Here is a 15,442-nt window from a genome sequence, read left to right as displayed (position 1 = left end):
TGTTGAAGATGATGCATTAGCTCAACTGATTGAAGCCGACATAATGATCTTGGAGAAACATACGCCTGCGAGCAACTAACCGTTCTCTCTGAAAACTGCCACAATGCTTGCTGACCTAGCTCATCTTTGTAAATGACACTGTCATTTTTTTCTTAAAGTGAATCTGATTGTATTCATACAAAGAAGCTTAATAAAAGAAAAGGGGGAAAAATATCCCAAATATGAAAAACAGGGCCACATTCAATGCATACATAAATTAATACATAAACTGCAAAGAAGGTGTTTTGACAAATAGAGAACAAATTGTAGTTACAGTTGATGGAAACCCATATTAAGAACCACATATTTTATCGCACACGGCATATATCACTGTCAGATGTGCAGCCACTTTTTAGAAACATGTATTCATCATATTCCAGTGGTGTTTAAGTTCATGTGAATTAAATGAGCTCCAGTGAGTGGCAGAGCAGATCAAGAGTTTATTTAAGCAACTCTCCTACATAGACATATTGTATAGCATACTATATGAGCATTCTCTCCTTTTTTCTCACCTTACTGTATATTAGTATATTTGTATACCTATACATTATACAGTATATAATTATTTTAGAGAGAATTGCTGCCCCCATGTAAATTATTTTACATCTTTATGAGACATAGACTGATTTATATTAGGTACACTGATTTACTCCAAATAAATTGTTTATTGCTATTTTCCTTTAAGACCATTAGACAAGCTACATTCCACTATTTGTATACCATTTGGCTTTTGAAGCCCATTTCATAGTAAGCAGCTAATTCATTCAAGGATCTCATTCTAACATTCCTTGAATCCAGGGTATCAGCTTTTAACTATGTACTGTATATTTTATTTCCTTTTTGTGTGAACATAAACATCTAAGTCTGAAGTTGCCTTTTTTAGTTCAGTGTTTCCCATTTTGTATTTAAAGTTTGATTTTGCTACAGTATGTACAGTACAGGTACTGTACTTGCAAAATCCAGCACTTGTATACCAGGAATTGAGAAGTCTTGGCTTTTATTGACATTTGCTACAACTTTTGTTTACATAATTTGTACATTTGACATATCTACTATTTATAACAGTTTAGACCATTGACAAAAATTTGTAAGAACCTTGGTCCTACTATAGATCCTGGTGGTACACCACTAATTACATCAAAACAATCTGAGCAGTCATTATCACACTACTTGCTTATGTATTCACTATGATAATTACTTATTCACTTTTTTAACTCAAGAAAAGTAGACTAAACAATTAGGAATATAACAATGCAAGGTGAATTTAAATGTTATGGTTTGAAATTACTATGACTGTTGTAGTGGCAAGGGATATTAATATATTAATATACAGTTAGTATTAAGTATTATTTGAGATTTCTAATATTTGGTCTATTATGTAAAAGCAGAGGAATGCAGCTGAAGAGGCCCATCTGACATCGTAAAGTTGTGTCAATGCCAAAAGCTCCATCTGTAGTCTCCCTCTGCCCAGACCATGGGTCAGAGGTCACTGTCCATCACTCAGATGACAATCCACTATTCAGGGACCTACAGGATGTGTACCAGGACTTTATCTGAAAACATCCAAACCAATTGTTTACTATGATGTCACAACTAACAGGCCAGCACCAAATTCATTTTCATTGATTAACTCACTGCTCATTGTCTCTCTCCTACCTTCACTGAACTGCTCTGTGAATTCTTGCATCCCCTACACATTGTAATTCTGATTCAGGCAATCAATTTGTGAACCGAAAAGGGGTTTATGTACAAAGTTGTTCGGCCAAATATTTGTCACTGCTATATAATCAACATACTGTATTAAATAACTAACACTAAGTAACTAACAGTCAGGATAATCTACTGGCTTTTTACACCCAGTTCATTCACACAATGCATTGTACTATAGATATTTGATGACTTTTAATTAAAAATATGTCTCAGTTTCTCAGTTTAATATCTGATATGTTCCCGGTACAAATGGAAATGCACAAAAGTGTGAAATACTTCTGGGGCAGCTTCGAATCGATTGTGGTGCTTCTCATTTGGCTTATGGTGGCATCTACTGATAAAAATGTTCCTGAATTTTAGACATTATTTCATAGTGTTTCATACAGACACTAATTGGCCTTTGAACCATGCAGTCCTTCAGGCCCCCTCAAGATTTATGATATTTTTTGGCTGCTTGCCCTGACTTGGGAACACAAAAAAATAGATTTTTCTTAGTGGCATTTTTTAATTCTACAATTCTAAAATAATTTTAAAGATTTATTTTTATTTTTAAAGGATCAATTTTCTAGCTAAACAAGGAAATGTCTCCTTCATAGCATGTTGTTTTTAATTGTGCATGAGCCCAAAACATAGCCCAAAATATACATATATTTCACAATGAGCCACACACCTTAAAGAATTCCATGAAATAATATCCACAGATATAAATACTATACTTCAGTTACAGTATATACTGTATATGAAAATATTAGCATTGTTCTTGCAGGCTGTCTTCATATTACTGTCATTACTTACACCACTGTATTGCAAGTGGTCATTAAAATTATACTAAATGTTTCAAAAGGTGCATACTGTACCTCAATGTCAAATTGAAATATTAAGAAATTATATATCGATTTAAATATAGTGCAGCTGTAACGAACAGTTCTTTCCGGACCCTATGCGGACGACACAGTCCGACGGAGTGGGGAAACACTAGGGAAACGTCATGCAGGAAAACGGGACTGAAGACAGGGGGGCGTGTCCAAGGTGCGCTGGTGCACGGGGGAGGTGTGGCCGAGGCGAACAATCCCAGAGAGTAATCCTAAGAGTATCCAAAAACACATGAGTAAGACCAAAACCAGGAGATCCATCAAAAGAAGGGAATTAAAACCACGAAGGCCGGGTCAGAACCGGCGGACAGGGGACAGGGAACAGGAACGGGAACGGGAACGGGAACCGAGATTAAAACCTTAACGGGACCAGGCGCTTCCAGGTCCCGGACTCGCACGATATGGAAATCAGAGCAGAGCCCGGAAGAGCGTCAGCGCCTGGCTTTTAAGGTGGGCTGGGAATAGGGAACAGGTGCAGAGAATAAAGCCTTAAGTAAAAGGGCTGGAGCACCCTTAAGGAGGGGGGAACTAATATCGTGACAGCAGCTCTCTACAGTATAATATATTTGCAGGTCCAATGCATATTACAGTATGTGACAAAGTAATTCAAATCCACTACACCAAACTTTTATTTTAATCTGGCCTCTTCTTTTGATTTTTTATATACAGTATTTACTTTTAAATACAAGATGTTTTTTAACCCACTGTTTTTAAAAACAAAATCTAAAATAAAATACTTTGTTTACTAATAAGCATCTGTTGAACACATACAGTAATTACTAAGAATTCTGTATATGTAATTAAAATGATAATTCTATTAGTGTTATACAATATTGTGACATACTGTATCTCACAATGTCTCTGTAGTTTTGGTATCAATGTGATAACAACATTCTGTGTCAACAATGTACTGATTGTATTTAAAGGGTAAGAGAAACGTTATTTTCATATTACAGGGTTAGAAATAATCAATATTGATGAATTTCAACCCACAATACATAGCACACAGTAAAGTGTAAAACCTCTAGAAGTGTAAAATGTCCTCATAGAAGAAATTTCCAGACATGCACAACGCCATGCTCTACAATTCAGAATCAGGCAGCAAAACATCTGGTGATGTGTGTCCCCATGACACTGTAAACAAGCAGGTTTGTGAATAAGTCTTTTAATCCGATAAAAATATTGCTTTTGATTTCGAGACTTATTTGTTACCTCTGCATAGAGATCACATTGGAAACTTTCTGCTTTGAGATGTCTGCTGCACAACAATTCGTGGAAACTCAAATGCGAACAACATGGTGACTTACAGTACTTTCAGAAAGTTCACGGTTTTGTGCTCACTTTGAAAATTTTAATTCATGTCACACCCAAAGAAGGCTCCACAGCCAAAACGTTTTCTTTTTTCTTTTCTTCTCTTTTCAGCATGGAATAAACCTTTACTTGTTCCTTTACAGCCTATGCATGCTGACGCAGCTACCTACTTGAACTACTGTAAGTGTTATAAGCATTTATAATATATGGGAAATACAAGCCTTCTGAAAATGTATCTCACATTTGACTTCCCACACAATTACACAGAAAGTATTGTCACTCAGTGCTGAAGATATTGAGAAATACTGCTCTGATTTCTGTGTGACCCAAGTGGGCCATCTGCTCCATGAATGAAACTTTTTCCAACAGACTTCCATAGTTCTTATGTTAAGAAGTTAGTCCCTGCATAACAAAAAAATACAAGCTAGCAGATATTGATCTGTTTGTATCTGCTGTGTTTAAAGTATTGTATATTAATATTATGTCGTCAATTATTAATTTTAATATAGTATGTACTGTATGATACTTGTAAAGATGTTAGGTAAAAAAATGAAAGATAGATCTGTCTACTTTTGAAATAAATTTTCTCTTTTTTATCCAGTCTTTTCAGTCATACTTCAGTGCCCTCTAGCCTGTATTTATTCTAGACTGAACATACTTTATTTACTCTAGTCTTCTCCTTTAAAAACAGAAAGAAATGTTTTCTTTGGGAATGCAGCATGTCTGTACCTTCAAATAAGCATGTGTCAAATCTCTAGAAGCAAAGATGCAATACGAACCTTGATGGCGCAAGAAGAAAAGGGACGTATTGGGCCGACAGGTCGACAAATATGCATTCAAAACCCCCAAAAAAATCCTAAGTTTTGATTGAGATGCAGAAGGTAAATTCCGAGTCACCCATAAGCTGAAGGCTACACATTGACACGTCAAGGTAAATACAGAGAGCCAGGCTTCTTGGAATGACATTTCTCCGACTCGCGCTCTGACATTTTCCTCGTGTCAGATCAATCTTGATTCACCCAGGTGTCGCTCTCAGTTATGTACATATCTCTAAAGACAGATCAGCAAGGGTATAATCCTGTTTGGCTTGATGGGGACAGCGCTTGGAAACAAAAGAAGGAATACGTGCCATTGTAAAATACCATTCTCCCATCAGCCGGCCTATCCATGTGTCACTTTAGTGCCAAGACTGTATATTTTGTTTTTTTAAAGGTTTTTGCTTTGAAATAAACTTTACACTTCAGTTATCTGAAATTATTTTTATATGTTTAATGAGAAAAATGCTCAAAAGGTAAGTGTATGTATGGAATCTAATAACAACTCTAGTGACAGATTATTAAAAAAAATGTTTTAGACATTTTAGTTTTTTATCTATTTTGCCCAACTTCACTGACTTATAGGGTGGTTTCTATTAACCAGTAAGGGGATATAAAAAGGTTTTAGCCAAAACTAAGGTCAAAAAGGTTGTTGTGCAGGTTTCCGGGTACAATGTTTCCATGAGGTTAGTTTAATGAATCTGATGTCTGAAGAGTTCCATAGCAACATAAGAAGAAAATACATTTATTTTTGAAATATAGCAACTAACTGACATCCAAGTAAGTGGGAGTCAAATAGGACCATGTGATGTGGTTGAATGAAACACAAATTGTGTTTTTGGACAGTCTCATGTTGGCAGTATGGCTAACACACATAGATAAAGCTTCTATTAGTTCAAGTGGGTAGCTGCGTCAGCGTGCGTAGGCTGCAAAGGAACAAGTAATAGGTTTATTCCATGCTGAAAAAAAGAAGAAAGAGAACACAACGTTTCGGCCATGGAGCCTTCTTCAGGTGTCAACACTCACACCTGAAGAAGGTCCATGGCCGAAACGTTGTGTTCTCTTTCTTCTTTTTTTCAGAATGGAATAAACCTATTACTTGTTCCTAGATAAAGCTTCTGTTGAGCGATATCTTCTATGAGGATCAGAAATCGATCTGTTCCGCTAGAGTTGGTTTGCATTCTCTGTGCCCTAGTTAGAGCTGAAGCAAAGATGGATTCCAATGTTTAGCACAATATTTAATGAAACATGCCTAATGTCTTTGGTCTAGAAACTCATGTCACTTTCTAAGGCAAAACCTCAATCAAGCTAAATAAACCAACAGCAAAGAGAAAAAAACATCTAGGTTCTTTATTGGTTATCATAGCCTCCAGTACAACATTTATGAAACGACCTGAAGAAAGTAGATCAGAAGCACAGGCTTTGCAAACTGGAGGAGCTGAAGATATTGGGTATGGAGAAATGGTTTAGTATCCTGAATGAAAAGTTCATAAAGAATTAAAAAGCTATAAGATGTGCATCCTTGTGCTTATCAGAGCCAACGGAATACTCACAAAATTAATGTTATAGTTCATAAAAGACATGAATACATTTGGAAGTTACTTTATACCTGTATTTATTTTGACCTTAAATCCTAAGTGCTTAAATGCTTAAAACAACACTAGTAATAAACAGTAAACAATGTTTGATTTAGTTTTCATTCCCCCAGGATATTCTTTCCAGAAAGCTAAAAGATGCATACCACAGCAACACACTTTTGTGACCTTTTGATTAACCTGGGTGAGAGAGATGGAAAATGCCTGATGCATGATTAAATTTGGTATTCTACAGGCAGAGACCATCCAAAGCTATTTGAAAACATTCTTACTGCGTGTTCAAGAAAGCATGACTGGAACGAACAGAGCCACTAATCCAAGTGTTTGCCTGAGAGAGGAGAGTCTTAGTGTTTTTATTTCATTTATTTTGGAACAAAATATAGCCGATTATTATCAGAATGAATTTCAGAATATAGCTCAAATAACTTGCTTCTGCACACCTCATTCTTTTAAAGACCTCCTGAGATTAAAGAAACAGATGTAATTGAGATAGCATGCCTGAATCTGTCAATTTGCACCTGTAGGGACTGATCTGTCATTTGGTCCCAATACAGTGCCATATGCATAGGGAATATAGAGGGCTATTTTTATTCAAAACATCAGCAACAATGTTCTTTTGTAAGTAAAGTAGAAAATAGAAATTTACTTTTCAAACTCCAGGCATATTAAAATTAGCAACCCTTTAAGCAACAGAACTATGCCTGTGTTCTATAAATGTGAAATAAATACCAGCTTTCTGCATGAAAATATATAGCTGTGCAATGTTGCAAGGGTCTATAATCCTTTCTTACTTGGCAAGAGAGAAGAATTCAGGCAGTTAATGAGTTCACCCAACCGTTGAGTTCTTCATGATCTTGGTCTACTGAATAATCTCAGTGACAAAAAAAGAAAAAATATAATAAATTCTTCATAATTTTGAGTAACCTTTAATTGCAGAAGTAAAATATGTGGGCACTGCAGTATGGAAACCAGTGTGTTTATTTCAGTCGTTCTGTGTTTAGGTGCTGAGCTGTAGGACATTCTTTAGCGTTTGAATGGTGGACTGCAGTGTGTTCAAAAACTCGTTTGCATGATACTCGACTACAATGTGTTAAACTCTCAGTGTTCGAGCATCAGGCTGCTTCACATTCAGTGTTAGAATGTTGAACTGCAAAGCATTCAACGTAGGTACTACTATGTTTTTACGTACTGCAACAGCTTAGTAGAACATTGGGCTGATGTGTGCTCAGTATCTACAGTATTTCTCAGTAGTAACCTGTTGTGTTTGATAGCTCAGTGCTGGGAATCATTAAGCTCTTCTTTCAAGGCAGAACGGACTCTTTTTATGGCAGGGAAATAATGTTTGAGAATTTAAACCCATGACATTTCAAAGACATTTGATTGTGCCTCTTTTCCTAATGAACTGTGATTGTGGAGCACTGTAGAACCTGATCCATTCCCTGAAGGCTTAAATGAACTCTCACCTTCTATTATGTTGTTACAGGAAATACTGACTAGGTCAATGGAAACAAAATAAGGAACAAAACCATGACCTTTAATGTAAATGTGAGCCTGATTTTTAATTTCTTTTTAGAGAAGTACAGATGAAGCTGGTTCCTGTATAAAATATTAATTAATAAAGACTCTATCTAATAATAAAATAAATATGATAAATAATATGTATACCATGTTTACATATTTATTAATTTCATGTATGAAATTGTATGTAATTGTAAATAGTACATTATTATAAATAATTACTGCAGTAGTTAAATTATAAATGGAATCACCATTTGAATCAAAAGTGTAATTGAAATAATTGAATACGATTTATACATTTACTATTTGTAATTTAATGTCAAACTTTATTTGATTATTAGTCATTTGTAATGAATTTAACATACAGGTTGTGAGGATAAAAAGTATGTTTATGATGTGAGAGTGAAAAGCGGAGCCAACAAATGTTTTTGGAAGGATGAACCTTGGTAGTATAGAACTAGCCAATATGAAAATCTTGCCATAGGGATAGTAAAAGATAACAACTTTTACCACTCAATGGAACAAATGACCAACAATCTCCAGGATACTCAAACAGAGTAAGAGATTTAAACATTCCCTTAAACAGAAAGCACATTCCTTTAATAATCCTCTATGCATGAAGAGGTAAACTGAAAGCTAATTATTGTTTAAAGCTAGCTATACAGCTTTGGAGCAGTTTGCAACCATGTTTATGGTCTTTGTAATGCCACTTGTAATGCCAGGTGTAATGGAAAATGAAACTAATTGTTAATGAAACAACTACTAGGCAAGCTTCAGAGAAACCAACCAAAAGCCTTTTTCAGACAATGTATTGTTTTGCCGGATGACGGTCTATGTACAGTATGTCCATCCAGAGTATGTTAAAGTATGTATGTATAGTGTTATAGTATGTTGCTTGTTCTCCAGACAATTTTCTCCAGACAACGCCCTGGTATGAGCGTGTATGTGTGCTGTGCCCCAAATCAGTACATGTTTCTGCTGGATTTTTAAACCCAGGTCATTCCACACAAGGCATTGTGTTACTGATATCTGATTAATTTTATTTTAAAATCTGTTCTTTTTAGTTTAATATCTGATAAGTCCTCAATACAAGTGGCGCTGCAGAACAGCATGAGCAGGACAGCTGCTAATTGATTGTGGTGCATCTTGTATTTCTTGTTGGTGTTTTACTACTGTTTAGCATTCATTTAAATTGTATTAAGTACATGTTTTGAGCGGTACATACTGTACCTCAAATTGCAATATTTACAATTAAAATATATCAATCTAAATAATGTGCAGACTTGTATCATCTACAGTGCAATACATGACCAACAAAGTCATTCATACCACTACATAAAACCTATTTGAATCTGTCATCTTTTTTTGTTTTTGTGTGTGTTTATGTGCTTTTAAATATATCTGAAATGATTAATTAACTAATTACTAATAATTCTATACACTCCATGTACTGTAATTACATGGAAAAAATGGTATGGTATGTATTATATAGTATTGTCACCTACTGTACAATATCTCATTTGGAGTTGTGGTAGCAAATGTGTCAAATTTGTGGTAGCAGATTTGTCAAATAACCAAAAGCAGCTGCAGTACTTTAAGGATTTTACTGCACCACCTGGCAGTTTTACAGGATAGTACAGCTCTGCAGCAGATTATATGAAAAAATAAAACTCTATGACACAGTAATACTGCTGTGCCTTCAGTCAGTACACTGACTGACACCATGCGCCTTATAGATAACTACATCTGCATTGTTACTGCATTCCAAGTCATTAATGAAGGCCCCACATCGCAGACAAAATTTTTGCCTAGTGTATTTTAATTTTATTATAATACTGTATGCTTGAAAAGGCCTCTTTTTGCAGGCATATCATTAAAGCTATAGTCCAGTAGACTCTGTTTGCTGTGGCCCTCTACAGGATGTAGAAATGGGCACATTAATTAATTGAATCTATTGGATGCACATCTTTTAGCCATTATGTTAATGCCTTGAGGGTATAAGGCAAAACATCCTTCATCCCAAAGAAGAGCTAAATTGTACCAGTATCTATAATACTTTTACAGTATGTCAGTGTTGTGACCCCTCAGACCTCAAAACAATAAATCAGAGCCCTGTAAAAAGAAAAGCTCTTTATCTTTATTTTTTGTAACTTATCGTGTCTTTTTTGACCAGTCAATTGTGAGCTGAACTGTACAGAACATTATCAAAGCATGTTCTTCTTGTATATTAAATTACTACAGAGCTACTTACAGTATAGCAGTACTTTGGTTTTACAGTATGACCCATCAGCAAAATGGAGCTCAAGACAGGTACAGTACAGGACTGATATATAATGCACTGGTGATAAAGCATTGGCCTGACCATGGAACATAAGCCCTGCCCTTTTTCCCCACTGGACCACAAAGTTTCTGTTCCCTTGTTATTTATTCTCTGCATGATTCCGCTGCTTGGATTCCTATTTTTTTTGACAAATCAACTGCACTTATGAGAAACATCTTCAGAAGAGGCTTAAGTGCTTGTAGTAGTATCACTCAATACCTTTGCTCCTGTTGTTAAAGTATGCTGGTGCTGCAGGGAATATTGAAATGACCCAACATCAAACCTACTGTATTTCACAGTGTTTTTCAAAATCAGGTTACAGATGTGCCAGTGAAAGGATAAAACAAAAAGTGAACATTTTGAAGTCTTAAGTAACTTGAATAAAAACATTAGAAACAGAGAGATAATACTGAGTCACAGACGACATACCATAAAGGATTCTAGCCATGTATTGGAATTTTATATTTTTGTTTTACAGTTTACTGTATGACGTTTAATGTGACCTCTCAATACAATTATGAGATGTCGATTTCAAAGCTGGTCAAAGCAGATATTAGGACTTCAAATCAATTCTTTGTGTTTCATTTGTGCAGTTAAAAACAGGGAGTTTCTTGGCTGTTTGGAGTGTCATGAAGGAGAGTTTGGTATTCAGTTAACTCCCAAAATTAATGCTCCATAGCATTTAAATCAAAAGTCAATAAAATGGAATCTCTAACAAACAATATCTGGAGGCAATGAAGTGCAGATGGATGGCAAAAAAGTTGTCTCGTTACATATTGACTTTTAATTTACATGCTACAGTGTCAACTGATACTTTATGTTAGTTGAATATTAAATTTTTACTTGCAATACTCAAGGAATTACCCTGTTATAGGGCATCAATAGTTTCATCCATCTGTTTTGTTTTTATTGTTCACTTTCTCGAATTGACAATCAACCATAATTATGCAAGCTATCCTGGATTTGGACAAGAGGAAGTGTGTCATGGAAAGGCAATTGCAAGTCTATGGTGAAGTCAACAAGAGCTGTATCAGCTGCCATCTGACATGTGAGCTCAACAGTTTGCAGTGGCCAGAAAGAAGCATATGGCCCTACAATACATAATTCAGGTGATGAGCTTGTACTGCATGTTGTCACCAGCGTCCTTACCTAAATGTAAAACTTTGAATAGTATTTTACAACCCTAAGTTAGGGAGCATGAAAACAAAAATAATACAGCTCCTGATTCTAAATAATGTGTTTGATGTCTGTATCAATCACACAGTGCCAAATAATAATTATGTTATATTACATTTTTCACAAGTGTATCAGAGTGTTATATTTAAATATAAACTTAAAGGGCAAAACAATGGAAATAAAGCAGAAGCTTAAGTAGCAAGAAAGGTGAAAAATGGGTTTTGAATATCAGATTTAGGTTCTCTTTTGATCTTAGGGAGAGAGCTCCAGCAATTGAATTTGTAGCATTAGAATGTCTGCAAATCCTGACTCTGTGGAGTTGACTGTTAAGGAGCCATTATCAAAACCTTCATTTATTATACTTGTGGATACAGATTTTGATATTTACAGACAGGGTACTGTATTTACAAAATAACAATTTCAGAATAAAAAAGTTGAAGCTTAAGCTTTTATGTAAATACAACAGTCTAATAAACCTTTCTCTAACATTTTGGAAGAAATGTTAAGGAAGACAAAACTACAGCCTCTGGGAACTGGTTCTTCCCAAAATTATCAATTATCCATGAACAGCCTCTTAACTCTAACTCTAACTCTATAAAATTCCAAATATATATTTGTATTTATATTATACTGAATATACAGTATAGAATTGCTCACATCCCTCCAAGATCTCATCTTTCTGACATTTTTTACTACTGCACATGGTGCAGGTGGTATTGAAAAAAACAAGCCAGTCAAAACTAAATACATGCATTCACCATTATTATCATCAGCAGCAAACTTTATTCATCTGTGCATGAATGATGGCCTCCACAAACGTCTGTGCAGATATTTTCTTTCCACAACATACTGTACTGTATATTACTATGCCTATTGCTATTTGAATTGCATAAATATATAAATAATTTCCAGTTAGAGTTATCAAAAAAGTTGTTTTTTTCCTTTAGGGCACAGAAGCCACAAAAATTGTCATTAAAGCTCCTGTAGCTCCATGCTGAGTGATGTTTGTTAAAGACATTAAATGAAACAGTCAAAAACAAGTGGTGAGTTCATTAGGAGCTGTGTTTAACACAGAATCTGAATTAATGATATCTAACACTGTCTGAGGTGACCAGAAGAACAATTGATCGCATTGCAAAAATAAGTCAGCAAAAAAGAGCTTAAAATAAGAAATTTATTTCCTAGACTGTGTAATGCATTTACTTCAGACTCCCTTCCTGCAGACAAAAAGCAGCAAAATCTATTTACAGCACTTGCAAGCTCATTCACAGATGGGGTAGATGATGATGTACCAAGATACAGCTTTTCCCTTTTGAAATTGGGAGACAGAAGTATAAAGAGAGAGATAGTCACAGATAGACAAGCTGATACACTAAGAGGCAGGGAGAAAGCTAGCAGTATTAGAGATGACAAGATAACATAAGTTAGAATGATCTTGCACTCCATTACAAACTCATTATCAGCTATAAATCTGTCATTTGAATATATTTGAATTAATTTACTATTTTGTCTAGATTTTGTGAGAACTATTTCATGGAGATTTTTTATGAAATCAGATCACTTGCTTCTTTTGCTATTTCTCCTTTAGGATTTTCTGATGAGTCACATGTATTAGATAAAAAGACAATTGTGGAGCAAAGCATAGACAGATAGAGGGACTGACATGCAAATAATAAAACATATCTATCGATTAAAGGGCTATGCCTGCTTTTTAAAGGATTTCACTTTGAAATACAAAAATACATAAGGACAAGTAAATGATGGGGACATCTCTACTATAAACGTTTCCTCAGAGTAACAAAAATCAAACTGTCCTTGTTAATACTGTATATACTGCATAGGATGCATTGTTCTGTTGAAAAAAATACTGTTATCCATAATCTGACAAACATACTGTATACAGATGACAAAATATAAAGCCCTACACTTTCTTTAGCAACACATAGATTAGCAACTGCAAACACATCACTATCGAACACAAATTTTGCCTTAAAAAAGTTGCTTGAAGTTGCATGCTTTGATGAATGTTTTGTGAATACAAGCCTGAATCTGAAAAACTGAAAGAAAACAAACAACTGCTACAGCACTATTCCATTAGCTATTTGGAAGCCGTGAAAACTCTTTTGTTAATAAGTCAGGCATTGCATTTATTCATCTCATCTGTCTCTTTAATTGCTTCTCCCTTTGCCATTTCCTTGTGAGCGGAGTAAAACACCGACTGAAATTTAGTATATTTCTTTTCCTTTTGTCACCGCTGGCTTGTTTCACCATCTCCAAAGAGGCAGGCTGTTTTTTTTTTTTTTCTGGCATGGATGAACTATTCCAGAGGAGTTTTTTATAATAAGGTAAACAAAACATTGGCAATATTCTGCCACAATGAAAAATGAGAAGAGCATTGGAATTGCCTCATAATATTTGCCTTTTTGGGTTCTTTGTTAACTGTTATTACACGTGTTCTGAATTGCTTGCTTCTTTGCATTGTTTCTGCTAATCAACGATTCGAATAAAAAATACATTTTAAATAAATTAAACTCCTTTTCAATACCAATTGCCTGGTGGAAATGTGCATTGCACTAAGCTTATGAGACCACAGTTCTTATGGGCTATGTGACTTCCATTGACCTATTCCAGAATTTGGAAAGGAGTGTCTTTCCTCCACCCATCCATTCATTCACATTCTAACTACTCTTTCTCCCAAAGGCCACAAGAGAGCCGGAGCCTATCCTACTGCTTTCACTGAAAGGAAAATAAACATTGTTTCTCACGAAGAAAGCAAAATGTAGTTTTACTCTCTAGATTTGCATGTAAAGCATCATCTTCCACCTCAAAATCATAATACGCAAATGCAATGGAACATGACTATAATGTGATTTGTAATGCATCCGAATTAATGTGTTAGGCACACATTATGTTCAACAAAAGGATGAAAAAATTTAGGTTCACAAATGATGTATTCCTGAATACATATCTATTCCATACACGTGTTCCTGAAGTTATGAATGTATTGCAATGACTGATTTTTAAGATAACTTCTTTTGGTGTATACAAAAATAATTGATTGTGGGAACCTTGGGAGCAAAAATGCTCTTGCAAGAAATGTTTGTGTAGAATTTGAAGTTCATGATGCACAACTTTGTGTACAAACTGTTTCTGAGTTCTTTCAAGCAAGTTCTTTGATATTCCTAATAGAGGGTTGGTTTAGTTGCCTGCAATATATATCACCTCCAAATAGTTTTACCTGAATTGTTACCTGATAGGTTATGTCTTTCATAGTGACCCAGACAATACTGGTGATTTAACTAAATCATCAACTTTTGCAAGACAAGCTTCAGAAAGTAACGTGAAACTTAACTGTATGTTTTTGGAATATAATGAACAGGATAGGTTTTAATGTTTAATTATTACCCTGCTAAAATGATGCACACTTATAATTTGATTAAAGTACTGTATTACACCATATTTATTTATCAGATGACCACACTAAGCATTTTACTTAATACTGGTTGTATTTTAAAGGCAGGTAAAGCATTTCATCTCTAGGTGACTGTCAAGTAATTCTCACCTTTAACATCCCACAGGGTGAAGTGCCGATTGTTAGCAGCCTCAGGAGCCAGAGTGAAGTAGAAGCGGTGTCCTGTCTGTGGTTCGTCCCTGTCAACGACGCTGATGGTGTGAATGAGCTGTGGGGAGACAGACGTGTCTCTTTAGTAACCAGTTACAACAGGATCGCCTGGCATTTGCGATCTCGATTGTACAGTATGACTTTTTTATCAACTATAAACATAGAATCATCCATATTTGCCATGTTACAAGAAATTGTTATGACAAATCACACGCAATTAAATTACATAACATAAATGCAAAAAAATCTCAAAATCAGTTGTATAATATATACAACACTGTTGTTTAATCAGCTGTTCATGTAAAACAACACATGGATTTCTTTAATAACAAATCAGTTAGGGCAGGGAAATAAATCAGGAAACACTATAGGCAATTGACTTCAAACTCAGCAGAGCTCAATTACAGTTCAGTTCTCATTACACACTTGTCAATAGCTTTGCATTAGTTACTCTACAGGGAGAA

At 35.1% G+C, this 15,442-nt stretch overlaps 1 protein-coding gene across 1 annotated transcript in view; it reads right to left on the bottom strand.

Annotated features, from left to right (window-relative positions):
- The window catches only part of LOC102694707 (cadherin-22), a 288,857-nt gene that overhangs the window by 32,276 nt on the left and 241,139 nt on the right, over positions 1–15,442 (bottom strand). The window contains exon 11 of the mRNA XM_006639486.3: positions 14,919–15,036. Coding sequence (XP_006639549.1) covers positions 14,919–15,036 — 118 coding nt within the window. The remainder of the gene's footprint in view (positions 1–14,918; positions 15,037–15,442) is intronic.

Source organism: Lepisosteus oculatus, chromosome 16, assembly GCF_040954835.1.
Source record: "Lepisosteus oculatus isolate fLepOcu1 chromosome 16, fLepOcu1.hap2, whole genome shotgun sequence".
Lineage (NCBI taxonomy): Eukaryota > Metazoa > Chordata > Actinopteri > Semionotiformes > Lepisosteidae > Lepisosteus > Lepisosteus oculatus.
The sequence above is the reverse complement of the archived record's forward strand: the minus strand, read 5'-3'. Positions and strand labels throughout refer to the sequence as shown.